This window comes from Saccostrea echinata, unplaced genomic scaffold (genome assembly GCF_033153115.1).
Source record: "Saccostrea echinata isolate AGI-Se365-2 ecotype Australia unplaced genomic scaffold, CSIRO_AGI_Sech_v1 ptg000046l, whole genome shotgun sequence".
Classification (NCBI taxonomy): Eukaryota; Metazoa; Mollusca; class Bivalvia; order Ostreida; family Ostreidae; genus Saccostrea; species Saccostrea echinata.
The window spans coordinates 5,656,837-5,684,091 of NW_026889795.1; the positions used below are offsets into that span (position 1 = coordinate 5,656,837).

Here is a 27,255-nt window from a genome sequence, read left to right on the forward strand (position 1 = left end):
TTTGAGTTTTGGACAATTCAACTTTCCAACTTTTAAATTGTCTGATTGATTTGTATATGTCTTTTAAGTGTAAGTTTTTACATAAATTGAATCATTACACCACTGGAAACTTTGAAGACTTGTAAAAATCACAACTTGCTTTAATATCAGTTACAAAATTACAACTTACTTTTTAGGTCACCTGAGTCACTCAGGTGACCTATTGCTATCCGTTTTCGTCCGTCGTCGTGCGTTAACATTTGAACATTTTCATTTCTTCTCTTGTGTACCAATTTCATGGCCCCAGGATCAGAGATTCTGGTGAAGGGGGGTCTATGAATTTTACAGTTAAAAAGCATAATTTCCTTGAAAATATTCGTTTCTGCTCCTGGTTATAAAGCAAAGAAACTAAGTGGCAATCAGAACTAGAACTAGCAAGAGTTGTGAGTTTCATAGCCCTTGGGTAAGATGTTCTGGTGTAAGGATGGGGCTCTATTATTATAGTGAAAATGCATTAATTTTATTAAATAATCCTGTCTGCTCCTTGGAAATGATCAGATACACAAAGTGCATAGCTGTGATGAGCAAGGGTGCTTCTTACAAAATTTTAAAAACTTGTGGTCCCAGGGTCAGGGGTTCTGGTGTATCTCGGGAGAGGGGGTCTATTGATTATATGGTGGAAATGTGTTAATTCTTTGAAAATCTTCAACTTATTGCATAGTTATGGTGATGATGTGAATTTCATGACCCTGGGTTTTGGTGATAGGGTAGGGGTGTGTTGAATCAAAAATGAAAATGCATTATTTCTTTGAAATCCTTCTCTGCTCCTGGGCATATCGGAGGCAAATAGTATAAAAGGAAGAGTATTTTTACCATATTTTTGAACCTCTGGACCATTTGGTTAAGTGTTTTGGTCTAGGCCAGGGCTCTAACAATTTGTATTCTACTGAAAGAAGTTATTTCCCTTTCACTTATATAGTGAAAATGCTAATAATTTGAAAATCATCAACTTAGTGCATAGTTATGATGATGAGGGTACCTCTTCCAAATTTTTGAATTTCATGGCCTGGGTCCTGGGTTCTGGTATTAGGGTAGGGCTGTGTTGATTCTGTAGTGAAAATGCATTATGTTTGAAAATCATCTCTGCTCCTAGGCATATCGGAGGCAAACAGTTTAAAAGTTTTAATAGGCAAGGGGTTTTTTTTACCATATTTTTGAACCTCTGGACAATATAATCAAGTGTTCTGGTCCTGGCCAGGGCTCTATTAATTTGTATTCTACAGAGAGGAGTTATTTCCCTTTGCCATTCACTTTTGATAATTAATCACTGTAAATAATGTATTTGAACGGTTAATAGAATAAAGAATTGACCATATTACATGTCAGGTATGTTAAAGTTAAACGTAATTTAGTCCATTAAAGACAGCTTTTACGAAAACATTTGCTGGATTTTTCTAAAATTAAAGCATTATCTTGTTCCTTTTTTTCAATGACTTGGCGGATATACAATTTACAAGCCAGTAGATAGAGAAGTGGTGTTTTTGAATTTTTTTTCAAATAAAACTACATTTCACACTTTGGAAAAAAATGACAAATTACTTTTTTAGCAAACATATACTTTATTCTACCGCTGTGCATATCAAATATTTTCATATCTTACAATTCTTTTTATTCACGTTATATCATATATTGCATTACACAATATAAGCTTTAAAAGGTTGTCCTGTGCTGCATACTATCGACATTATTGTACTGTAATACATTATTATACAGTTGGAACCTTAGGTTTCACCTACTATATGCTGATTTCAGGTGCTTCGATAACTTTATATATTGTCAGGTAATCGTGGTAATGGATATACAGTAAAATATACATGTATTCATTAGAACACAGATATTTTGAACTCATGCTTACAACGAATAAATATAATTATCTTTTTATCCCGTATAATGAATAAGTTTTCGGACACAATGAGTTACAGGTATAATGACCCCCCCCCCCCCCCCCCGTATCATGCTTTACGTACTGTAATACCCTAATAAATTGATTCAATAAATAAATATTCACTGGAAATTCAGTTGAAATCCTTTTTATTATTAAGGGTCAAAATTGAACTTTAAATTCATTTATTCTTTCATCACGATTGTTAATATCGATATCAACAAATGATACTTCCTTTTACTTATAAGAAGAAAATTACATGCACCTGATATCACACAAGTGTTTATCACATTCCGGCCGCGGGATACCTGTCAATCAAATGTTAGGGTACACAGCTCAGCGCCATTTTGGATTTTCTACAATATATAATGTAAGTGAGTTCCCCCCTTACACTAATATGATAACTATCATTAAATTTATCATTATTATTGGGAGTTATACATGTCCTGCACTATTTGTGGTTGTGTTTTCTGCTTATGTGTATCAGCCAATGCTGCAGAGAAGGTTGCTTGCTCGTGAGACAGGATTTCACTCGTGCTTCGCACTCGTGAAAATAAAAAAAATCCTGTCCCACTCGTGATATATATTTAATATCCAACTACAAAACATTGAATATCCTCTATATATTAAAGAATCCTGTTATACAATAATAATGTGTAATTATATCAATTTGCTACTGTTATACAATATGCAGTAATACGGTTTGGTAATACAACTTTATATTGTAATAAAAAGTTCTAAACTGTCATTCAATACTCTATTGGAATGCAATTTTGTTGTTAAACAAATAACATGTATAGTTAGCTTCAATATAATGTGACAATAGCCTACAAGATAATATAATAAAGCATTGCTTTAAAATATAGTATAGCGAAATACAACATTGCATCTCTCTATATTTGAGTTACAGACAATCTCATAATATAATATATGTATGCAAGACAAATCATATTGTAATAGCATATTGTAATATGTGCAGTGCAATAAAAATATTTTGCTGTATGGCATTATTACAGTATTACATGTAATTAAAATAAAACATATAATAAAATATCTGGTAAAACGTATTGTTAAAAAAATAACAATAAAAAAAAAATCAAAATCAAAAAGTACAAATAAAAAAGAATATCATGTCAGTTATCGATCTTTGTAGTCGCCCGCGTGGCGCAGTGGTTAGAGCTTCTGCTCTAGAGTCGCGAAGTAAGGAGTTGATCCTTACGTCGCGGGTTCGAATCCCACTGTGGGACGTGGAGACCGGTCCTTCGGATGAGACCTATAAACCGTGGACCCGTGTCGCAGTAGGTGCTGGCACGAAAAAGTCCCCTCACTGCTCAATGGCCGTAAGTGCCGAGTATAGGACAAAATTTGCAGCTCTCCATCGGCAAGTGGTGGCGTCTCCATATGAGTGAAAAATTCTCGAGAGGGACGTTAAACAAAATACAATCAATCAATCAATCGATCTTTCTAGCTTTAATTAAATGAGGGTTCCCGATTTTTTCTTAGTTTATAAATTAACCTCTCTTCAGTTCTTTATGACACACTTTCAAATAAAAGTGTTCTTTTAAAAGTTTACATTTCTTATCAGCAAACCAATTTATAAAACAAGGAAAACTCCATTTCTATTGCTATACAAAAATATAAAAAATAAAATGTAACTTATTAGACATTTGCTATCGTGAAAGACTGTATTAAATTTCCTCACATCTTTTAAACCAAAACATTAATCCACATATTACAATAAAAAAAATCATTGATGCTGACTAAATGTCAGTATTTTTTTTTTATTTTATAGGTGTATAAAATATCCATGAAATAATGTAAAAAAAAAAAAGATATATAAAAAAAGATTTAAATTTTTTATTTGCTAATTAATCCACTTACTTAGAAATAAGTAAAAAGGACATGAAATAAAAAAAAAAATGTGGAACTCAGATTCAAATTTGTGGGACGAATATAAAATACATGTACATTCTTTTTAACATTTCAATATCAGTTAAGGTTGTAAGTTTGTTTGCAAAGGGATACTCATGAAATTCACGAAATTTTTTAACTCACAAAATGATTCAGAAATATATTATAACTTAATCAAATTTCATAAGGTGTTAAATTTTGTAGGAATAACTATTTTAAAATTATATGTAATTATTTAACTACTAAATATATGTATTCTTCTGCGCGGAGAATAATTTTGCAAATTTTTTTCTGACTGCAAAATTCAAAAGTTTAACCTGAAGTTTCACACTCACAGAAATATTTTATTGCTTTTTATCACACGTTAACCCCTTTATCCAGTTTAAATCAGCTGTTGAATAAAATATACCACAATTTGTACTCTAACCCCTCGTAAACTTGGAAAACTGGAAGACCTGATTAGAATTCCTTTTAATTTAAATCAATAAACTTATAAGTTTAAAGATACACATTTAATTCCAATTTCTTTCGCCTAGTTGTACTTAGTGATGCTATAAAGTAGATAATGACAGAGAACAAGAAGGATATAAATTAAACATTTAATAAAAATATTCTGCTTTTTGTATTTGCATAAAATGACATTTTTCCATCTCAATGGGATTTCTTCTCTTGAGCCAATGGGCTTCGGAAAAGGAAACATACATGTACATCATATACTAAGATATGCCACAGAATTTTGTAGTCTTGTTTTCCTAAGATGCTTTTTTAATTTAAAAAATCAAACAAAAGTGCTTCAAGTAAAAAAAAATCTAAATTAAATTCTATATCTCTTTTTAAAATGCAAAAGCACATTTCTTTTTAAGATATGTAAATAAAGCAGATCATGCATATTCATATAAAATAGTTTAGACTTTAACAAAATGTCATGCAATTACATAGATCTAGAGTGCGATACCTAGTTCTAAAATGCATGTTTTCAATATTCATCAGGGTAGATATACAAGACAATAAGCATTCAAAAATATTTTTTTCTAATTATTATATAAGCTGTATAGTGCTTTGATAAAAAACACATTTTGGCATGTGACAAACTCATTTCTCAAATATGAACTAAATCCGTAAGAATTGTGTTAATTCATTTTTTAAGATATTGCAGTAAGAAGTGACAAATCGAACTTAATTTTCAACATCACAATTTACTTTGAAATGTTGTGATTTTTTTTTAATATAAAAATATATGCATTACCTTAAAAAATCTAGATTTATATAATAATCATCTATATATTTTTTGTAAAATATTAGTCTTGCACATTCTATGTCTATAACTATTGTGAAACATTTGGAATACAAAGTAGTTATACTACCAAAAAAATGCATATATTTTACAAAATACTAAAAGAACAAGGTACGGTTTCAATACAAATCTTGCCCTGTGTTTTTCTTAAAAATAAAAGTGATGTAAAAAATTAAAACTCATGCTTTTTGAATTATTGAAATTCCATGCAGAAAGATCATACAATTCTTTTTTCTCACATGACCTTCCAAATGCTAATTGTGACGTCATAAACTTGTGCATTTTCCCGTATTTTCTTAAAAAGTTGCAGAAGACATCAATTTTTAATGGAATTTTCTTTCAGATAATATTGTCCACAGGCATCGCCCACAAAGATTTTGAGATATGTGATTTTTCAAAGAATTTTACACAACATATCTAAAAATTAACGTGGGCGACGGCTGTGGACACTATTTTCTTAAGGAAAATAACCCTTGAAATGGGTCATTTTGAGGCTTTTTCTGTTTAAAATAGAGAAATGCATCAAATTAATGACGTCATATATCAAGAATGGTACTCCATCATGCTATATTCTTTCCTGATTTATTACAGTCATATACTCAACTAATATTTAAGCCAGTTTCAAAACTTTTTGAAAACATTAAATTTTTAGGGCACAATAACGCTAAAACCATACCTTCTTCTTTACTCATTTTGATATGACGCGGTTGATGTCGCATTTTTAAACTGAACTCAATAAAAACACCAATGAATTTTGGAAGCTTTGTGACGTCATATCCTCCCGCCATACTTCACTTTCCTTTAGAGGGTGGTTTCTTAGACTTCGCGCGACAAAGAAACCTGGAGGCATGTGAAGTTTGACATAATTTCTTTGATTTCTGGTGAGTGGCCGTCTGTCGGACTTTAAGAATGGCCGTGCGGCAGATTACACACCTTAACGGAAGACAGCGCTGCGAAAGCGCCACCTGGATAGTCTTGATAAAACACTTCCTGCAGACGATCTTGTGGCCGCACGGGAAGGTTTGCATAGTAGCCTTTGCAGTGAGACAGACAACACACTGAAATATAATGAATAAAACGTATTGGAGTATAAGTAGAGCTTATCTCATGGAAAAAAAAAATCATTGTTTATTTTTAAATTATTGTCTTTTATGTAAATGAGCAAAAGGTTTAGACCTTTGTCTAGCATTAATGTAGCAGATAGTTTAATCCTTTGTAAAAATCTTTGATTGTTAATAGTTTTAAAACATTCAAGTGAATGCTGTTAAAGGCATACTATTCATTTACTTTAAACGTTTTTGTCCATTCTATTTCAGCTTATTCAGCATTAGGCTTACTATTATAAATAATTGCTACATACATTGTAAATTGTACTAGTTAGTTGCCATTTTTTTTCTCCAGTTCGAACTTGTTTTCAATTGTCGATAGACATGAGGCTTGTCGAGTGTCTATTTACAATTATTAGGTTTTGGAATGATAATTTGGAGAAAACCGGTGTCTATTAATAACAACCTCAATTCATGAAACCCTTTTCTCCCTTTATAAACACTAATCAAACATTTCAAACTGTATATTGTTACTGCAAGAATGACTCATAAACCAATAATACATAGCACAACGTGACGTCATAATGTACGTAGCAAGTAATTACCATTATGATATCATGACAGCCAATCAAGTGCTCACTAGGGGTTCTCTAACATGACAGAGAACAAATATCAGTGTGCGGGAGTGGAGAAACATATACCGATTATGGGAAAAGGCTAATTCAAAACTGTTTAGAAAATACACAGAAATGACCCCGAGCGAAATTGAGGTTATTTCCGGTTTGATATACCGACCTCTTCTTCTTCGGCTTGTATGCCATCTATTTCACTGTCGTCCAGCTTCGCTAACAGCTTGTCCTAAAAGAAAAAAATGTCCAGTAAAGCAGGTTTTCAACAAAGGCAATTCTTTCTCCACATCCTTCAATAAATAGTCGATCAGACAATGATCTTGAGATCAACAAATACATATATAAACTAATTGTTTTTCTTCTTTAATGGCTTGATCAGCTATTTACAAATTGCAGAATGGTCATATTGCTCAGTACAATCTAATTAGATCTTTGATCCACTAGATCGCTACTTTGTGCACATAACTACTTGGAGCGGATCAAAGATCTAATTTTAGTTAGATTGTTGCTCTGGATGTAGATAACTCTTGCCAAAATAAATAAATTTTATAATAGATCTAATACAAATCGATCACTCTCTTCAGGGGAAATCAGTTTACCTGTAAATGTACTCTTCTTTATTACAACATCTAGATAAAGTCCATGATACGTTAAAGAATGAAAACAAAGAGGAACTGTTTTCAGTGGTATTTGAGAAACAATTGTTATCAATAAAATAAAACTCACCCAAGTTCTATATTACTTCAACAAGTTTTATATATAGAGGATATTCAATGTTTTGTAGATGAATATGGAATTTATTTCACGAGTGGGACAGGATTTTTTGATATTTTCACGAGTGCGAAGCACGAGTGAAAATATCAAAAAATCCTGTCTCACGAGTGAAATAAATTCCATATTCATCTACAAAACATTGAATTTTCTGTTTATTACATTTTCTTTGATTTTCCCTTTGCCTCTGTCTTTTCATAACACAGTGTCATAGGCCTGACGTCATAGTTGAGCGGTTGAGACGTCATAGCTTAGAAGTTGTGTGTCAGATTGAAAACAGAATGAATTACAAAGCATGGATTTTAGCAACATATTTAGAAAGAAATTTGCAGTTTTAGCTTTATCAAGATGCTTAGTTACTATCTCTATCTTATGACAGGCCAGAAATTATTTTTTACTTACTTTGATATCCTTTCACACTGTGAGAGAATATCATTTTTGGTATCCTTTCACACTGTGAGAGAATATCACTTTTATTCAATGAATAAATCACAGTATTTCACTGTTGAAAATGTAATAAATATACATACATGTATGTGTTATAATGTTTGGATATGAACAAAGTTGTAAATTTATTTACAAAGACAAAATTTCTAAAAACTTATGGTAATACATATATACATGGTATACATAACGTTGTTAGTTCATATATTGTTCATACCTTACACATATTTTACACACCATTTTCTGTAATACAGAATCGGTGAATAAATGCACAAATATGTATATTGTACATGTACATTTACCACTGATACACTGTATCAATTTATCCTGTATCCGTTTATCATAAATGTTGTTTTCCTTATTGCAAAGATAAGCTTTTAAATGTTCGTATATCAACTCATTGTCCCCGCCATTGACGAAGCATCTGTGCGAAAGTGTATTCCTTAATATTAACATGTTTATGCTTCCAATCATTTTCTCCTCAGATTCTTTACAAAGAGGAATGCATTTCATTTCCTCAAGAACTGGTATGCATGAATATCTCCATGAAGTCAAAAATATAATTTGTTTTTTTTTTCCTTTCACAAATTATGGTTAAAAGACATAATTTGATAATTTGAAGTCAAAATTTAATTTTTGAAAATTCATGAGACAAAAAGGCATCGTTCACGCAAATTTTTCAAGAGGCGCTACATGTAACATGCTTGACGAAATATGCCAAATGGAATTAGTTTGAATTCTTAAATAATTTTAATGCATAAAATGTCGTCCTTAGTTGAGAATGGGAAGAGGAAAATTACCTTCACTTCGAGTCGGCTGTACTTATTGACTCCACGCATTACATGTAAAAACATTGATTTGATTTTAACATATTTTATTGTAATAAGTATATATATATATATATAAATGGGATTGGGCACAAGTTCTTAAAACTTAATTCACCCTCTCCCTAAATGAAATGTCTACGAAATTGAAATTAAAGCATTATAGTTTAAACATTAAAAAATCAGTAGAGCATAGTATAACACAAAAATTATATTAACTTTTAAAAATGCACATTACAAAATTAATATACATGTAATGACACTTGCTAAGAGGTTTGTAGTGTATACAACGATCTACTCTTCCATTACAACCCACAAACGTCTTCTAGATGCCCTTTGGCAAAGGAAATAATTCAGCTCCCGCTCAGACATGTTAATATATCCCTTTATGAAATTATCGCCCGGAATGCTAGTAAAGCAAGAAATTAAAACTCAACAGAAAGAAAAGTAATGGCGTGTCTGGTCAAATATAAACAATATTCCATGTTACACAGCAGCTATAAATTCATGTTATTTGATGATAATATTCCGTCTGGACACTTAGATGCAATGTTCTCAATGGTTTACCGACTGCAAGTGTATATAACGTGTTACCCATATTTAAAGCTAAATGGCGACGAGAGAGCATTTTCAAATTGTTAATTATGGATATGCTTTGCAATGAGTGACGTTTTATTAGTGTCTTAACACTTTTTTCATTTAACGTAGACGTGTATCTTGTTATGGGGTATAACGTAGACCTTGAATGTGCATATGTATCTTTTTATGAGGTCGTTTGTTCAATTTAATTATGTTGATCCAACAATTGATCAACCCAATAATCTTAACCTTTGAGTAAAGAAGTAACAACATAATGAAATTTAATTCCACTAAAGGTTTATAAAGTAATGGCAAAATGACAACAACAAAAAATGTGGCATAGATACTTAGACGGACAGCAATATAGACAGCCAGGGAAGCAGGGCAAAAATACCTTGTCGCAAGCCATTTCCTGAAAATGCTGATCACAAAAGAGAAATGCAATCCCAGTGAGAGACTTTTAAGGTGAATTAGAATGTAAATGTATTATTTTTTTAAAACAACCTGGAAAATATTCTCTTAAGGACTAATGACCCTCTGCTCCAAATTTCACGACTAATTTTTAAACTTCCCAGCATTGATTTTGATCAAGAGCTATAGCATCAAAATCAAATAAAAATTAGTATGAGGTATGGAGCGCTGCTTATTTTTTCAGAAATGATTTTTATTTCAGATCATAATATGAAGAAATTTTAACACAGAGATTAGGAAGAGTAATAATTTATTATCACAACATAAAATTAGAAATATGCGGTGTATATGAAAATAATATTTAGTGTCATACCTACTAAATTCATATTAGAAATCATAATGAAGCGCTGCTTCCTAAGTCAGAATATCACAATGTTATATGTGGTTGTAAGAAAACAATACATATGTTAGCAAGAGTTATCTTTCTTATAAATATTTTTTCATTGGAAAAAAATGTAATACTAATAAAAATTCTACATTTGGCGCTTGATACATTAAACCATTTTTAAAATGATCGTTAAAAAGATAGAACTTATTCAATTTTTAAGGGTTTTAAATCTGGATTTGAATGTTTTTTTGTCAAACATAATAAAACAATTTGAAAAGTACAGTCAAAGGAAATATAAGACAATGTTTCCATCGTATTCTAAGTTTGATCGAATTGACTGCTCCCAGGTCTTGATAATTAAACTCTGATAAAGTAAACTATGAGTAATACTAGGATATTTTACTTGGAAAGTTATCTCTCTTATCAGAGGGTCGGTCCCCATTAAAGTACTGAAGACAAGAGTTGATGTTTGACAGACGGGTCCTAGCACTGTATCGCAGCCGCCGGACGCAGGCGTCAGGAGAATCGAACTTATCGGAGAGGAATACAGGCGTCAGTAAAAATGTATCGCAGCCGGTTAAAGAGCTCAGTACAACTGTATGGCATCTGGATAAAGGGGTTAGTAGAAGTGTATTGCAGCCAAATAAGGCGTCAGGTGATTGTATCGCAGCCTGATAGAGGGGTCAGTTGGACTGTATTGCAGCCGGATACAGGGGTCAGGAGTACATGTATATATTTTATCGCAGTCGGATACAGGGGTCAGGAGTAATTATCGCAGCCGGACACAGGGGCAGGAGTACTGTATCGCAGTTGGATACAGGGGTCAGAAGTATTGTATCTCAGCCGGATACAGGGGTCAGGTGTACTTTATCGAAGCCGGATACTGTGAATGCTAACATTTTAACGGGATTCAATTCTAAGCCGATTGCGTTCTCTTTGTTGCATAAATCTATTATCACTGCCAAATACAATCCAGAGATAAAAAAGAACGAGGGCGCTTTTGATTGGCATTCGGCAGGAATCTTGGCGCACTTGAAAAGTGAAAATTTCATTGATATGTCACATGAAATTTTGGCATTCTTTTCATGTATCGGGTTCCTGTGAAATAGGAAAAGGAAATATTTTCCCGATATTGTATTTTGATTTGCTAAAAGAGAACTTGAAAATTGGCTAGATGAGTCATTTGGTACAAAATGTTACATTTTAAAACACGTTTTGTGTGCATTTTAATTCAAAGAAACTAACACACATTTGTAAAAAATGGAGAGAAGACCCAGAGACAATAAAAATGAACTTTTCCCAAAAAAATTCCAATGTGTAAATGCGGTGCTTCATTGTCGCTTTAAAAACCATAAAGTGTCTGTAGCGGTGATAGCTCAGTAGTATATATGCGTTTCCCGTCCAGTGCAATGAAAAAGAGATATTTTTGGTTCGATCCTCGCATGGAGCGTTAATATTTTTTTAGTACAAACAATCAATTCTTTTGTCAGTTTAATTTTATGTACTTATTTATTTCCAAATAGATAAATTCTGGTTCTGTTGCACCGAAAGCGAAAGCAATTCTTCCAACCTACTGACACTTTAATATATACATGTACTTGTAATTGAATTTAACTATACCCTATATGTGTTTATTATTTATTGAAGCGTTACTAATGCCCTGTTCACACGGAGAGTTTAATTCGCAGTAAATTAATGCGAATTAAAATAATGCGAATTAAATTGCGTTCACACGACAGCTAATGCGAAGTAAACTAATGCGAATTCAAATTTCTTTTCTACAGTAAGGCTATTCAGTAAGGGTATTATGACGTCATTTTCAAATCACGTCACCTTATGCAGAGCAGATCCATATTTGACATAATATCATAGTGTCTTTACACATTTCAGTGATTAACGTAATTTTCCCTTTGTTTTCACTAAAAATATAGCATAAGTATCTATGTCTGACCACCGACATGTGGCATGTGACTTAATTTTGCCATTACGCATGCGTCAAAATTTAATTCGAATTAGCTTCGCTTAGCGTTCACACGGAGCTAATGCGAAGTAATTTAATGCGCAGTAAATTAATTCGAATTAAACTAATTCACATTTAATTCCCCGTGTGAACGCGGTTCAAATTCAATTCGCAGTTACTTACGTTTAATTCGAATTAAACTCTCCGTGTGAACAGGGCATTAGTTTTACATGTAGTAATTATTAAGATGAGGGGAGTGATATATTAATTATGACAAAGTATTTCAAACTAAATGTAACATTTTTCCTTGTGCGTAACTTTGTAAAGTATGTCCAGCTGTGGTCAACCGACCAAATCGTAGACATTTAAACTATAAATGTTTCGTACGCCTTATTCCTGCAGATCACACGCCAAACACGTCCATCTTCTTTCATTTCAATTCAACATCTGGACCCATCTCTGCTACACACACTGGATCTCATCTCAACTCAACGTTTAGTCTCTTTTCAAAAAAAAAAAAAAAAAAAAAGTACTGATCTAATTTAAACTCAGCTCAATGTCTCATTTCAACTCAGCACTTGGTCCTATTTCAACCCAACCTTTTGTCCCACTTCAACTCAATCTCTCCATCTCGACAATGGGCCCAAAACCCAATCTGACTTGGCTTAAAATAAGTCTTCTTGAGGTAATTTTCAGTAACTTTTTATATCATTATTTCATACAAGGAATAAAACACTTCAATCTTATTGTTTCATTGTTAGTCCATAGATTCATTTCATGATTTGAAAATGTTTCAGGAATAGCGCAAGAAAGCCATGCGTTTAAATTATTGGCAAACATCATGCGCTTGAATGCATTGTTACATTTAGAACACAGCCATAATACACGGTCCAGTGCCTTAATCCATGTTTTTCCCTACCGATTAATTTTTTTAAGTACCACAGGCCTTGAAATCAAGTAAAAAATTGCCCATTTTCCAGTGAAGTAGGGGTAATTTAGATCCTTTTTCATGTGTGCAACTTAACGTAATAGCTTTTACTCAGTTCCTTATCCTATTTTACCATTGATCCATCATCTCCTACCATACAGTGATGAATAACTTCCAGTGTGCGAGTTTATTTAATATTTAGTTAAATTATAACGCAATGCCGCCATTCATCAGTATTTGACTAATTCATCCACGTCAAGTTCTTATCGAGTTTCGAGGTTTATCTAATAAAATTGGCTGGACATATAGTAAAGTCAAATTGCAACAACACTACACTTCCACTGACATCAGATGGTCTTAGAATTAAATAGAACACACAATTCAAAACATTATAATAAAACATTCTTTGCAAAACTTATTTGATTCTTGATATCTATGTGCACGATTTATCAATTAAGGAGTACTTTTGTGCCATGAATCGTCCGTATTTACTTCTCTTGTTAAAGAGACACTGTGACGGACAAACGGGAAAATTGACAAAAGTAGAATTTTTGCACGACACATGCAAATTTTATTCAATTCTTGAATATATTAGGTTTAAGAAAATTACAGGTTTCAGAACCTAAAAAACTACTTTTATGGAGAAAAATGTAAGTAAAAATAATGTTAGTTTGACCCAACACGAAAATATTGCTTCACTTCTTCCTCTTCAATGTATGCATGCGCAAAATAGTTGAAGAAGTTACCATGGTGTCAATTCCATAGATATAAATGTCGGATGACCGAGGATTTTGATATAACCTTCAAAAAAGATGATCAGAACTTATTCCTCACTTTTGATTGCTCTAATTCAATGTTGTTTACAAGTTTCACGCTAAAAATAAAAGACACATGACCTTGACATTGACGATAACAAACACGCCATAGATACCACTTTTCCTTTTCCGGCACTTATATTTTGCAGTCTTTTGCTTTGATCGTGCAGTTGAGACCTCAAAACTTCGCCTTATTCATATTTCTAATAAATCTTAAGCTTAATGATACAATTATCTTAAAATAAACACATGCTATTGACTCACTTTGTAACTCTAAGATTAACTGCCTCTTGAATTTCGAGTTTGAACTCATTCAAGAGAATATCGAGACACAGCCAGCTTTATGGCAAATTGTTATTTTTCTGTAGAAATAACGCTGTAATGGATATACATTAATTAAAGAGAAACACTTGACTATTATGAAGTCATAAGTTCAAACCAACGCAATATCTCCTGGATATAGTTATATTCCCTCGAGGTTTCACCAATAGAGGAGTACATGTAATAATAGAATATAAGACTGCTCCTGGAAGTTCACCATTTTACTGTATGACTAGTCAGTTATACAAAATATTCGTCATTAAAAATCGTATTTATCTCAAATGTTTGATGAATAAATAAATAATTTTTTTTTCTACAATGCTTTTCCTCAAATCTTTGTCTAAACATTGACAAAGGAAACATAATAAGTCAAAATCCTAGTTTTCTGTTAAGAAATGTGTTTTATAAATCGATTTACAAAAAATATGAGAATAGCAAAGTTTTGATGAACTCGACTGCACTGTAGAGAAAATAAAGTGAAAAATAAGTGTCCGAAAACCAAAGTGTGTATCTACCGCATTATTGTTATCGTCCATGTCAAGGACTTTTATTTAGAGAGTAAAACTCGAAAACAACATTATATTTGGGCTTGCAAAGGCAAGGAATATGTTCTGATTAATATCTTTTTCGAAGATTGGGACTAACTCTCATATTAAAAAAATACTTGGCAAAGGAACGGTTGAACCTATTTTTTTTTCAATTTAGGTCTGTCGTGGCCGGGGCTTGAGCCCGCGACCTTTCGATGACGGAGCGAGCGCTATACCGACGTAGCTACTCCTAACATACGTGTACCTGAAAATGCCAGAAACGTTTTTCATTCAGTGAATGTTGTCAAGTTATTTACTTTTTCCATCATCTCCTTACTCCGGTTTTGGTCACAATTATTGGAAGAGATAGCTTCTAATTCAATTGGGGCCAACTATGCATGGAAAAGAGCAAACACAGCCAAAATGTCGGAGAGAAATCTTCATCAATAGTTTTGTATTGATTTCCTAGGAACAAACTTGCTATGATTAACTCTATGCACTCTGTAAATTATGCTTATGAAAGGAAGATATCCCACTATCTATTAGCCAAAAAAATGGTAAAGAATGAAATTTATCGGACGCGTGAACGATCTTATATCATAATTCTTAAGATGTGGGTATGATTACGTTCCCTTATCTATTGCCTACAGGGCCCATCTCCTGATTTCACTGTATCGTGGATGATTGAAATAGATTGGTCTATGTGACTCATAGCAGTGGCCAATGTTTTTATAGATTCAACAGTTATTTAGTTGAACGTTTCTAGCTGTAAAGTGATTTGAATTTGACATGAAAGAAAATATATAATAAGAAAAAAAAACCCTCTACAGATAGTCAAATAATATTTATCAAAACCATTATCCTTGAATTCTTTAAGAAAATTACCAAAAATTAAGTCAAAAAATTTAACATTCATTAAGTAATTTTTCTCTGTTTAGAATAAAAACGACATTGACCTTGATAGACGCGCGCAATCTTACAAGGTCATTCCATCTATTCATGGAGTCTTTGTTTTACCAAGATGTTAATGAAATGCATGTTGTCATCCAGTGTGTGAGGAATTTTTTGCAAGAGTTTTTTTATACTCACGCTATGACAAACATAAAACAGAATTAATACGTCATTTATTTATACAAAAATAGATGTATGTAAAATTATGAAAAATATAACTTTAATAATAAGTAAAAGTCATTTCATGAAATTCAAACAGGTCTTATTTTTGAAATATTTAGGTTTTGTTTCTCTACAATACAAAAAGCTTTGTACCCCTTTCCTTTCCGTTACATTTAGGAACACTCTACATGTATATAATGTATTGTCATTTGAAATTGGCCCACCTTTGCTAAATTATATATATAGTCATGTTCCTGGTTTTATCGTGATGCATAGTAAAGCAATTCAAACGAGCAATGTTAAGTTTTTCTTTTCATTAACAATTCAAAACTAGGACTTCCTTAGGATCAACTGGAAATCATGGTTCCATCATTTTTTTTGTTATATGAACCTGTAACTATGTGACGTAGTATTATGTATAATTTAGATTAACCTTGTAACTTGGAGAGGACTTATATATATATAGGCTATGCCTGCTGCCCTATCCATTTATGTTTCAGTACATAATAAAATATGTTCAAATCAAATGATTCCATCCTTGTCTTCTCACGCCCCCCTTACTTTTTCACTACGCCGACTAAACAATACTAGATCAAAAGAGGTAAGATAAATGGACTTCTTCAATCTGTGTCTGAATCATCCTGTAATTGCTGACGTTGTGCATGAGATTAAAAATACCTAGCTTAATAATCAAACAAACACAACAAGCTTCCAGCTGATTAACTTCTTAATTCGGAATTCCGTCTGTTGACCGTTTCAACTTTTCGTGTAAGTATCTGATTACTCTTTCCTTTCCACTTATGTTTATTCGACATTTCACACCAGACAAATTTCTACGAGCAATCAACCTCGAGGTCCACGATCTCTGAAGATTGATCAACACTGAAACCCAATTCCAGCAAATACATAAAAACGTAAAGCCAATTTGGATTTTGGGAGTTTTGAAATTACCGAAGACGACTCGGGAAATTTGTTGTAAGACAATTATTTCTTACCAAAGCAAGGAAGAGATGGATTGACTTCTTTCTTAAAATCTTATTATTGGGTACTTTTTAGAACGTCTATATTTTCACAGTTCTAAAGAAATGTTTCTGTCATGCATACAATATCATATTATATCCTTTGAGAACCATTCTTTAAGAATGCTTACGATATTTGCAACAGAACGTACATGTACAACTTAAAAGTAGCAATGAATTAGTCAAATATTTAAATGAGAATCCATTTTAATAAACAGAATAAATCATTCAAATGTCAGAAACTTCAGAATAAAGTAACAATTATATATTTTTTGTTCAATCAAAGTGATATAGAAACCAGACAGTACGAAATTTTAATATTTCAGTTAGCTTTGTTCCATATTATCCACGTATGGATTTCATTTTTGAATGAATATGACGAAATATGTTAAAAATAGAGCTGTTTTAAAAGTATTGACTTTCCTGTGTTATGGCTACTATGAACAACTTCAACATCAAGAAATCATTTAATCATATAAATTGAGAGAACAGGGCCATTTAAAAACTTATATTTCTAGAATCTGATTAAATCCCTTGAGTTAAAAACAATTTCATGCAGAAGAAAAATGTCATCATCATGTACATTTTTGATAAAAACATGTTTAATTTAAAAATACTTTAAAGGTTAATTAATTTTAAATTCAAACGAAAATACATCACTATGATATTCTTTCAATGGGCAATGAAACTTTTGAATATGAATCTGAATTTTATTACCACTCCCGCATCACATATTATTTGATTCTATTGACAAATACTTCGGTCTAGATAATTTTGATGAATCTTTTGACTGAATGCTTGAAAAGACCATATTTATACTTTAAAGAGGAATGTCTAAATGTTAAAATGTTATTTATTCTGCATATGATGTATCTGATTGCAAGATTAAGAAGAGGAAATCTAATGTAATTTCTCAATCAAAAATATAAAACTTTAATGGTGCTGTCAGAAGTTCGTTCTAAAATCGGATAAACATTTATCAGGTTAAACATTGAAAAATGCCAAACTAAACGTGTCTTTTGTCGAGCTTCAAGGATGTGAAATTGAAAACGTAATTAAAATAGAAATGCTTTCTTAAATGTTTGTCAAAACAGGGATAGTCAAAAATTAAGAAGAATTGCATTCACATAGACTTGTATATGCAAGTAAAATAGTTGACTGTAAAACTTAAAATACAAAGGGAAAGGGCATACTTTTGTATGCTTCAAATGAAGCAGTAGAAGTACAAGTTAAATTCATCTAAATCTTTATTGAAGTCAAAATCCTTTTTTATAGTTTCAATTTCACAATACATTTTACAAACTTTTCACTTCTCGAGTGACATGTGAAAGATGCATACTTTTGAGAATAATTTTCGGCAAATAATTGCATTTATCAACATTAGCGAATTCCCTTGAATTATTTTTATTCTTATATGAGTTTTAGAAGAAAACTTAGTGTTGTTCCCTATGGGAATTTCAAACTCTATACCATCTCCTATATCTCAAGTATATATATATGAAATATCCTCAGGCTTAAAACACTCATAGAAAATTGAAGTATGACTTTGGAAAAGCAATAGACACCTACATTTTGTAAACTACGTGTTTTTTTTTTCCATGAAAATCTCAGATTCCTCATCTTAATGCTTGTGTTAGGATTTGAGAGTTATTGATTAGTACTTAATTAACAAGCCCCAGATGGGTTTCATTGTTATAAAAGAAAATTTCAATAAAGCAGAGCTTCAACACAGCTGCCGTAATGTGTCATTATCATGATGCATTCCTCCTTCCCAATATCTTATATTACGTAACAAATCCCTTGTATTTCAGATCACAGAAGAGAAATTAATACATTTTTTGGGGGAAAAAAGAAAGCATAAAATGTTTTGCAATTAACAAGCCTGAAGAAAATAAACAGATGCAATTTAATCTCCATTGTTTTTTTTCTTCGTTTTCGTAGAGCAATATCGTGATGAATTGACAAGATATTTCAAAGATCCGAGCATGGATAACATAATTTCCCCTCTGCAACAAATCAGGGATAATAGTATGTTGTGTGTTTCAGTACAGTGCTTATGTATATGAATCATTCTAAACGAGAATATAAAGAACTATATAACTAGAAACTTTGCAAATGTGAGCAAAGCAATTACATGTACATATGTCACCCCGAAAGTACACAAACACTACAATTTTGAAGTTGAAAGCATGGTTACAGTAGCAACTTCGCAACTTCTATTTTAAAGTTTTGAAAAAATTCAAATTTTCCAAAATTTATCCTTTGTGTTTCAAAAGCAAAGGAAGTTCATTTTGGAAATTTTAAATCTCCCAAAATTGGGGGAGACATTAACACAATATTATGCAGTCTGAAATACTTTTGAAGGAAAATAAATAAAATTAAAAGAAAACCCCTACAAAGTTTGTCAAACCGATCTCATTTTTTTGTTTTTGTCGCAGAAACTAGTTTGACGCGTTGCAAAGAGTTATCCTTTAAAGTTTCATAGAGACTGGCTGACAGTTACTGAAGAAAAAGAGATTAAAAGTTTTCATATTCCTTATGTTCCATAGCAATGATCCTCATTTTCAAAATTTGAGTGTCCAAGAAATCTGCAAGAAAGTCCGCGGAGAAAAATTTTTAGAGAGAACAATCACTACACGTCGTCCCGACTTTATTCGGGTGACATAAATAACATAAGAATTCATGTGTTATCATTTGTAAATTTTATTTGAAAAAAGAAATTTTTTGAAAATTGTAAAAACGGAAGTAATTTAACACGAAAGAATTCAAGGCAAAGAAAACTTTTCACTCAAGGCTCTTCAATTAATTTCATTTCTCCTCCAAATCTCTTCATAGAGATTCAGCATTACATATGGATTGATAACAAAACAATACACTATTTTTGATATTCATGAAGTTGAACAGAAACTGCTCTATTTGTAAGCAAGTTTAAGCAACTACATGTACATTTTACTTGTTTATAATTTCCTTGCATCCTCTTTTGTATGGCATGTTTGTGTTTTATTTAAACAACTGAAAATGCAATTTTCATTCAAAAACAAAAGTTTTGTAGCATATGAAGGATAACACCTATTTTATCTTCAACGTTAAAACGTTAAATACCCGTGAACACCTTTTGGTCAGAGGAGTTTCTGGAAGAGGTGATGTAGAATCCCAATTATTACACAGGTTTGATGACTGATTAATTATAACAAAAACAATTTAAATCGCCTCTTTTACGATATACTTTATAAAGGTAATAAATTACACAGTTGATTTGTCTGAAGCGTGAAGGGTTGATGAAAAAGTATAAAAAGTATAGCAACTCATTCCCAAATTCAGCAGTGGTATCGCAATTACAGTTATAACTAGATGGTTAATGTGACACAAAGAGAAGCTCTAGCGATCTTTGTACAGTGCTTTTACCGTAAATCAGAGGCACAGAGACTATCGTAAATCTACTTTTTGTTTCAAATAATAGATGGTGTTTTATTGAACTTTATCAATGAAGAGCACAAGTTTACTTAGCAATGTGTATCAACAGAAGACTCTGAATCAGCACTGTTCACGAAAGGCAATTATCACATCATGTGTGATAAAAATAAGGAGAGTGAATTGTTTTGCCTATTTTCTCACATTATCACTGCAGTTTATCTCTTAATTGTCGCTTTTACATTGATGTTGTATTAACTAAACAGAGCAAGTTGATGACACTTCAGTTAAAGCAAACTGTTTTGTTATATGATGGGCTGTAGGAATGTGAAATATAGCTCTGTTGTTATTCCTTAATCAATTAAAGAAACAAAGTAAAAAAAAAAAGAAAAAAGGAAGAAAAAACAAAGCGTTAAGGTGCTACCCTTAAGGCAGTCCGTTCCTTAAGTTCTGAAAAATTGAAAATGCTCACAAAAATGTCACTACAAATTATTTATCTTAGGGGTTGATAAGCCCCTTATTTTTCCAAGTACAAATTATTTGCCGCTGTAGTTCTAAATTACGGTCAGACGACACGTTTCTCAATAATATATAATTTTTTCCAAGAATTTGCCACCAAATATTGCTACTTTCATGTTTCCTGACAAAAAATTAAGGTACCTTACCAGACATTTGTGCGAGAAGCAAGATGATGTTTTTTACTATATAATCCTACTGGAAATCACTAGTATCGCCAATATCACTTTTGGTGTCTTTATTTACTTTTGAAAACATTTTGAAAAAACAGTTAAAAAATCACAAGATAACGATAATTTTGAAGAATTTGTTGTATATTACAAAGAGATACTCGTGAAACATGTTCTTATTTGAAATATAGTAAAACACACGGATTAAATTTTTATATATAGAAAATACATATGGCTATTCAACAGTAGTACCACCTCAAGATTCTAACATAGAGCTAAGATTTGAGGAAAGAATTTCTTTTACGCGAAGAATATACGCTGTATATTTAGCTGAAGGTTTTATATTACCAAACTGAGAGAGGAAGTCAATAATTTTTAAAAGAATATATGTTGACTATCAGAGTAGAATGTTGTTTACAAGAAGGGTTATTTATTGAAATAATGTTCGCAGTGAAGACAATATTTTACTGTAAAAAAAGATTATATTAATGTAATTTTTTTTTTACAGTTTGGGTAGTTTTAAGTTTTGCTTTTTATTTAATTGTTACAAGTCTCCGTCAAACCACTGAGCTCGACCACAAGTCTCTTTTCATGATTTTTATGGTCAATTCTCCTACTACTTTCACGAAAAATTGCGTATACATACGCATATTAATCACTAAAAGCCCATTAATGGCGAAATGAGAAAGAAAACGGAAAGTCGATATCCCAATTTTGGTAAAAAAAAAAAAAAAAAAAAAAAAAAAAAAAAAAAAAATCAAGATGCTGAAAGCAATGAATGATTTTTTTTTAAAAGAATGTCTTCATAATATTTTTTGCTTAAATTAATTGACCGAAGTAACAGAACAATCATTTCAATACATTTGTGCGAATGTAATCACTTAAATTACTTAATAATGGAACTGGTATGGATAATATTAAAACTGCTGTACTTTTAAACCTGAATAAAGCCCAAATACACGTAAAGGTTTGGGACTTAAAAACAATGTATTATTTACTCAAGTTTCACGAGATTCAAAGTGATTTGAAATCTAAAATCATCAATGATAAAGAACATGACATTTCTAGATTTCCGAAGTGGCATAAGTAACTTCGACACAGTATTTATATACGTACGATTCTATGATGAAGGTTCTCAAATTCCTTTTCTGTTATTGTCCCATTCAAAGCTACTCTCCCTCGTCCTAGTGAAAAGTATTCCTTCTTATTAGAGTTAAGATTCCCAGAAGAAACAGACTTTGGCGCCTTTTCCACGACGATCGTCTGCTTTGCGGCGTTGCCTCTCTTCCGCTTGCTGGAGAACATGGTTATCTTCTGCAATATTCTCAGAAATGACGCCATTCTCTCACCTGGCGGTTTTCTTATAGGTATCCTGTCGCTTTGACCTCAATACGCAAGAAAAGCAATCGCCATCACGTGATTTTTTCACTCAAGTCTCCATCCAATGCGCCCATAGTTTAGGTTTTTGGTGCTAAACACTTGTTATATATATGAAGTAAATAGTATTGATTTCCAGCCATTCCCAAAAGAGTGAGGCCATCTAGACAAGAAAACTAACTTTGGCCAATATTGCCTAATTTCACGACTGCAGATCTGTTTTATTATGTAGAAGGTCGCTTTGGGTTGAACTGAATTTCACCTATAGTAATACAAATATTCAGAAAAAATCTCAGTGAGATTGATGTGTTCCGAACTGTAAGCGATCAGTCATCATTCGTGAGCAGAATTTCCACGTTACTGTTGACATTTCTAAACCTTGTTGCCTTTTTGATTAAAAGCCACTCGACGTTTATTTTGCCAAATAAAACAGACCGTCAGATTATTATGTAAATGACGCAGTTCTTCATTCTGCAAATACTGGAATTCGAAAAAACCAGCATCTGTTGACTCTTCAGCACGAATTAATTCCAGGACGATTAAAATGCTGCTAAATTTAGGCTTAAGTCAAACATAAATGGGGGAACTAAAACAGCCTTTTCTCAAAGAATGTAACGAACGGAAATAACGCAACATAGGTACAATTTACCAGTGCCTTGTTTAAATAAGTGACAAAAATAACCATGAGTCTTTGTGGCCAAAAAAGAAAAAAAGACTCCTAAAGGTTGAATCTAGCCATTGTGCAGTTTTATAGTCACTTTTCTTGTCAGTGAAAAACGTGAAGACAACGAACACGTCATAAATCCAGTAAACAAAACGAATCGTAAACAGGGCAAGTACACGGACCATTGGAAACACCGTAAACAGGGCAAGTACACGGACCATTGGAAACACCGTAAACAGGGCAGGTACACAGACCATTGGAAACACTGTAAACAGGGCAGGTAAACGGACCATTGGAAACACCGTAAAGAGGGCAAGTACTTGGACCATAGGAAACACCGAAAACAGGGCAGGTACACGGACCATTGGAAACACCGTAAACAGGGCAGGTACACGGACCATTGGAAACACCGTAAACAGGGCAAGTACACGGACCATAGGAAACACCGTAAACAGGGCAAGTACTTGGACCATAGGAAAACCGTAAACAGGGCAAGTACACGTACCATTGGAAAAACCGTAAACAGGGCAAGTACTTGGACCATAGGAAACACCGTAAACAGGGCACGTACACGGACCATTGGAAACACCGTAAACAGGGCAAGTAAACGGACCATTGGAAACACCATAAACAGGGCAAGTACACGGACCATTGGAAACACCGTAAACAGGGCAAGTACACGGACCATTGGAAACACCAGCTGCTTAGGAGGAGTAAGCATCCCCTGCCGACTAAAATTCACCAAAGGGGAGGGGGAAAATTATCATAATTGTTCCACCTCTAATTCTGTTAGCAGGATTTCTCGCAGATGGCTTAAACAATCCCAATGAAACTTTACATTATTAATAACTATCTGACATAACTGTGCATGCTACATTTAAAATTTTCAAAATGGCCATCATTGCCAAGGAAACAGAAAACATGAAAGTCTTAAATCTCATTTTTCTCAGTTACTGTCCTGCCAATCCTTTTGAAATATTAAACAGTTATTCCTTGCATCAAGTCAATCTGATTTCTTGAAAAAAGGTAGATTTTTAAATTTTTTTAGAGGTATTTTAAACTGCATAATGTTGATCTTTAAATGGTTTCCCCAAAGTTCTGAGGTTTAAAATTTCCAAAATGGCTGCCATTGTCATTGTAAAAATGGGTAAATTTCTGAAATTTCAAATGTGGCAAAATCTTGAAAAAGTAGTTTGGGACTCTACTTTTGACTCCTATTTTACATTGTCGGGGTTAGTTAGGGGAGATATATGCTTGAATTATAATGTAGAAACTTTGCTTGCAATAGCAAAGTTTCTATTTCAAGTTTTGTTAAACTATAAAATTTGAAATGTGCTTACCACCAAAGTTTAAATCAAAGTTATTTTCAACTTATAAAAGAGGGAAAAAAGACTGTATTGTTTGGAATATTTATATGCTCGTTGACCATTACTTAACCGACTTTCCGTTCGTGATAATATTTGTTGATCAAAAACACACTCGGGTTCAAAACTCTCTGAAACATGGGGAATACCCAATAGGTTTTTTTATGACGCGTAATTGGCTTTATGAAAATAACGGGATGTCGATCCCGAAGGATACCAGTATATTAGGTACTGTTGAAGTAAAGAATCGGGTTCACTAAGTATACAAGAACGTTAACACAACACATAAAATCCAGAATCTTGCAATACATTATATCTAATCAGATAGCTGAGATTGTATTATTATTCTACGTTACAGACCTAGCCTCAATTCTGAAAAAAATGACGTAGATATAGTGTTAAATAAAGAGAAACGATTAGTGCTTACTTTTATTGACGAGACAATTGAGGATCCGTCAGGGGAGGCATAATATAAAAATAAGACCAACAAATAAATTCTATTAGACGGAGATAATTGATCGTGTATTCCCCGGGGAGTAAATTACTAGTCTGTCCAAACACTCCGGCGAAGAGTTACAGACTTATTTATCTATCTTTATATACTCCTTATATATCTATTTATTTGTTTACTTCTCGTGGAGATATTCGTTTCTCCGTATTGTCATTCGATGCTCCTTTCAATAACAACATTTAAAACATTTGGCAAAAGAACAGTCACGTGATTAGACAGCCACCGTGAAGGACTTGCATGATTAATTTTTTTTAAACTTAGATTTTTTTTTCTTACTGGAAAAGTGATATTTTTTAAAAGATAGAAATACAGTGTCATGTACTTTTGTCGCCTGCAGAGCAGAGCGACACTTAGGGATCACTTTACCCCGCATCTGGTCCCCCGTGTGGCGCAAGAGTGTTTGCTCTTGGGTCGCGGAGTAAGGAGATGATTCTTACGTCGCGGGTTCGAATCCCACTGCAGGACGTGGAGACCGATCCTTTGGATGAGACTGTATAAACCGAGGTCCCGTGTCGCAGTAGGTGCTGGCTCGGAAAAGATCCCTCAATGCTCAATGGCCCTAAGTGCCGAATATAGGTCTAAATTTGCAGCCAACAAAAAACAAACAAACACCGCGTCTTTTTGTCTGTCTGTCCGTCTGTCACAATTCATATCTCGAGATCTATAAGAGGTATGGATTTGATATTTTGCACATATATTGCTTGGGATAATGGTTTTTGTAAATTACAATTGTTACTGACCTCGTTACCCTTGACATTTGACGTACTTTTCAAAATAGTACATAGTGCCGATATACAGACTGTTTTTGACATTTAAGAGGTTAAGTCTATGCTATTTAGCACTGTTTGTCATTGAAATATTATGAAAAATACCAGCGGTATAATCCATTTGACCTTTGACCTACTTTGCAAAAAATATCCCGGACAGTTTAATTTAAATTTTGAATTTTGAGAGGCAGGGCTTTGATAATTAGAATTTATACATGTTTATGAGCTCATGATACTGTATGCAGTATGAAATTCAGATACCATACAAACTTATATTTACATACTATGAAAGTACCTCGGGATCGGTATTCCACAATGGATTGATTGATTGTATTTTGTTTCACGTCCCTCTCGAGAATTTTTCACTCATATGGAGACGCCACCACTTGCCGGTGGAGAGCTGCAAATTTTGTCCTATACTCGGCACTTACGGCCATTGAGCAGTGAGGGATCTTTTTCGTGCCAGCACCTACTGCGACACGGGACCTCGGTTTATACGGTCTCATCCGAAGGACCGGTCTCCACATCCAACAGTGGGATTCGAACCCGCGACGTAAGGATCAACTCCTTACTTCGCGACTCTAGAGCAGACGCTCTAACCACTGCGCCTCGCGGGCGACCACAATGGATCGTGTAGACTGACAATTGCAGTAAAGACGATGAAATCCTTTTTGGAGGATTGTTAGAAACACGTACTAATAAAATGATTAATTATTTCTAATAATTTCAATTTAATTATTCATTTGAGGGTTGGGAACCATATTTTCTTTGATTGTCAGATTCTATCGCATATACTATCCATTCACGTGTTTGCAGGCAAATGCATGGACTATCATGTTAGTAGTAAATAAATAGATCTTAGATTTATTTACATCTTGAATGAATCTACAAACCAGGCGAGAAATGCGGTCCTTGAAACACTCTAGAGTCTCATTATAAATACAATACTAGAAATGCCAGTCGGTATAAGATACAATACAAACTGGGAACGTTCAATGAAATCATAGCTTGTACGTGATAATGCGAGACCTTATAGTTCAGATTGTCGTGCACAATTCAAGTTATTTATCGGTTATTTAACATTCTCCAAGGGAAATACATTTTCCTTTTTTTATGTTTTCTATTGCAAATAGCAAAATTACGTCTATTTTGAATTTGATAAAATTATAAAAGTCTCATATAAAATTCCTTCATGTTGTCAACAAGACTTAAGACAATGATATTTTTATAGAAAATGTATGTATGAACTAAATGATGGTGTTCTCACACGGACATAAAACAAACAACCATATCTAAGAGTGGAGAAAAAAAGCAACTGAGGAATGACTTTTCTCAAATTAAACAGGAATTGAGTCTGAATGAAGAGCGATCGAATCTGGCTCCAGATTGAATTTAATGTTTCACCTGCATTCAATCTCGGTCTTAAATCAAGCGGAAGCGTAGGGTAGACATTTTTAGTACAAAGAAGACATGACACAGCAGTGCTGCACAATTATGGTTCGTAAGATTTCGATATAAAGATGATTTGCAGTCACTTTACGACACACTTCCGGTTTCTGGCAAAAACGCCGGAA

The 27,255-nt window shown here is 33.0% G+C and overlaps 1 protein-coding gene across 2 annotated transcripts in view; it reads right to left on the reverse strand.

The window, feature by feature from the left end:
- Window positions 1-5,819: 5,819 nt before the first annotated feature.
- The window catches only part of LOC133202262 (uncharacterized), a 65,352-nt gene continuing 43,916 nt past the window's right edge, over window positions 5,820-27,255 (reverse strand). Inside the window, exons 1-3 of one of the 2 annotated variants that reach the window (XM_061338059.1) lie at window positions 22,115-22,442; window positions 6,968-7,030; window positions 5,820-6,184 (exon numbers count right to left, since the gene is read on the reverse strand). In XM_061338059.1, the coding sequence (XP_061194043.1) occupies window positions 5,918-6,184; window positions 6,968-7,030; window positions 22,115-22,339 (555 nt within the window). In that variant the 5' untranslated portion in view covers window positions 22,340-22,442 and the 3' untranslated portion in view covers window positions 5,820-5,917. Of the gene's footprint in view, window positions 6,185-6,967; window positions 7,031-22,114; window positions 22,443-27,255 lie in introns of those variants that run through there. The other variant, XM_061338061.1, reaches the window with a different exon arrangement.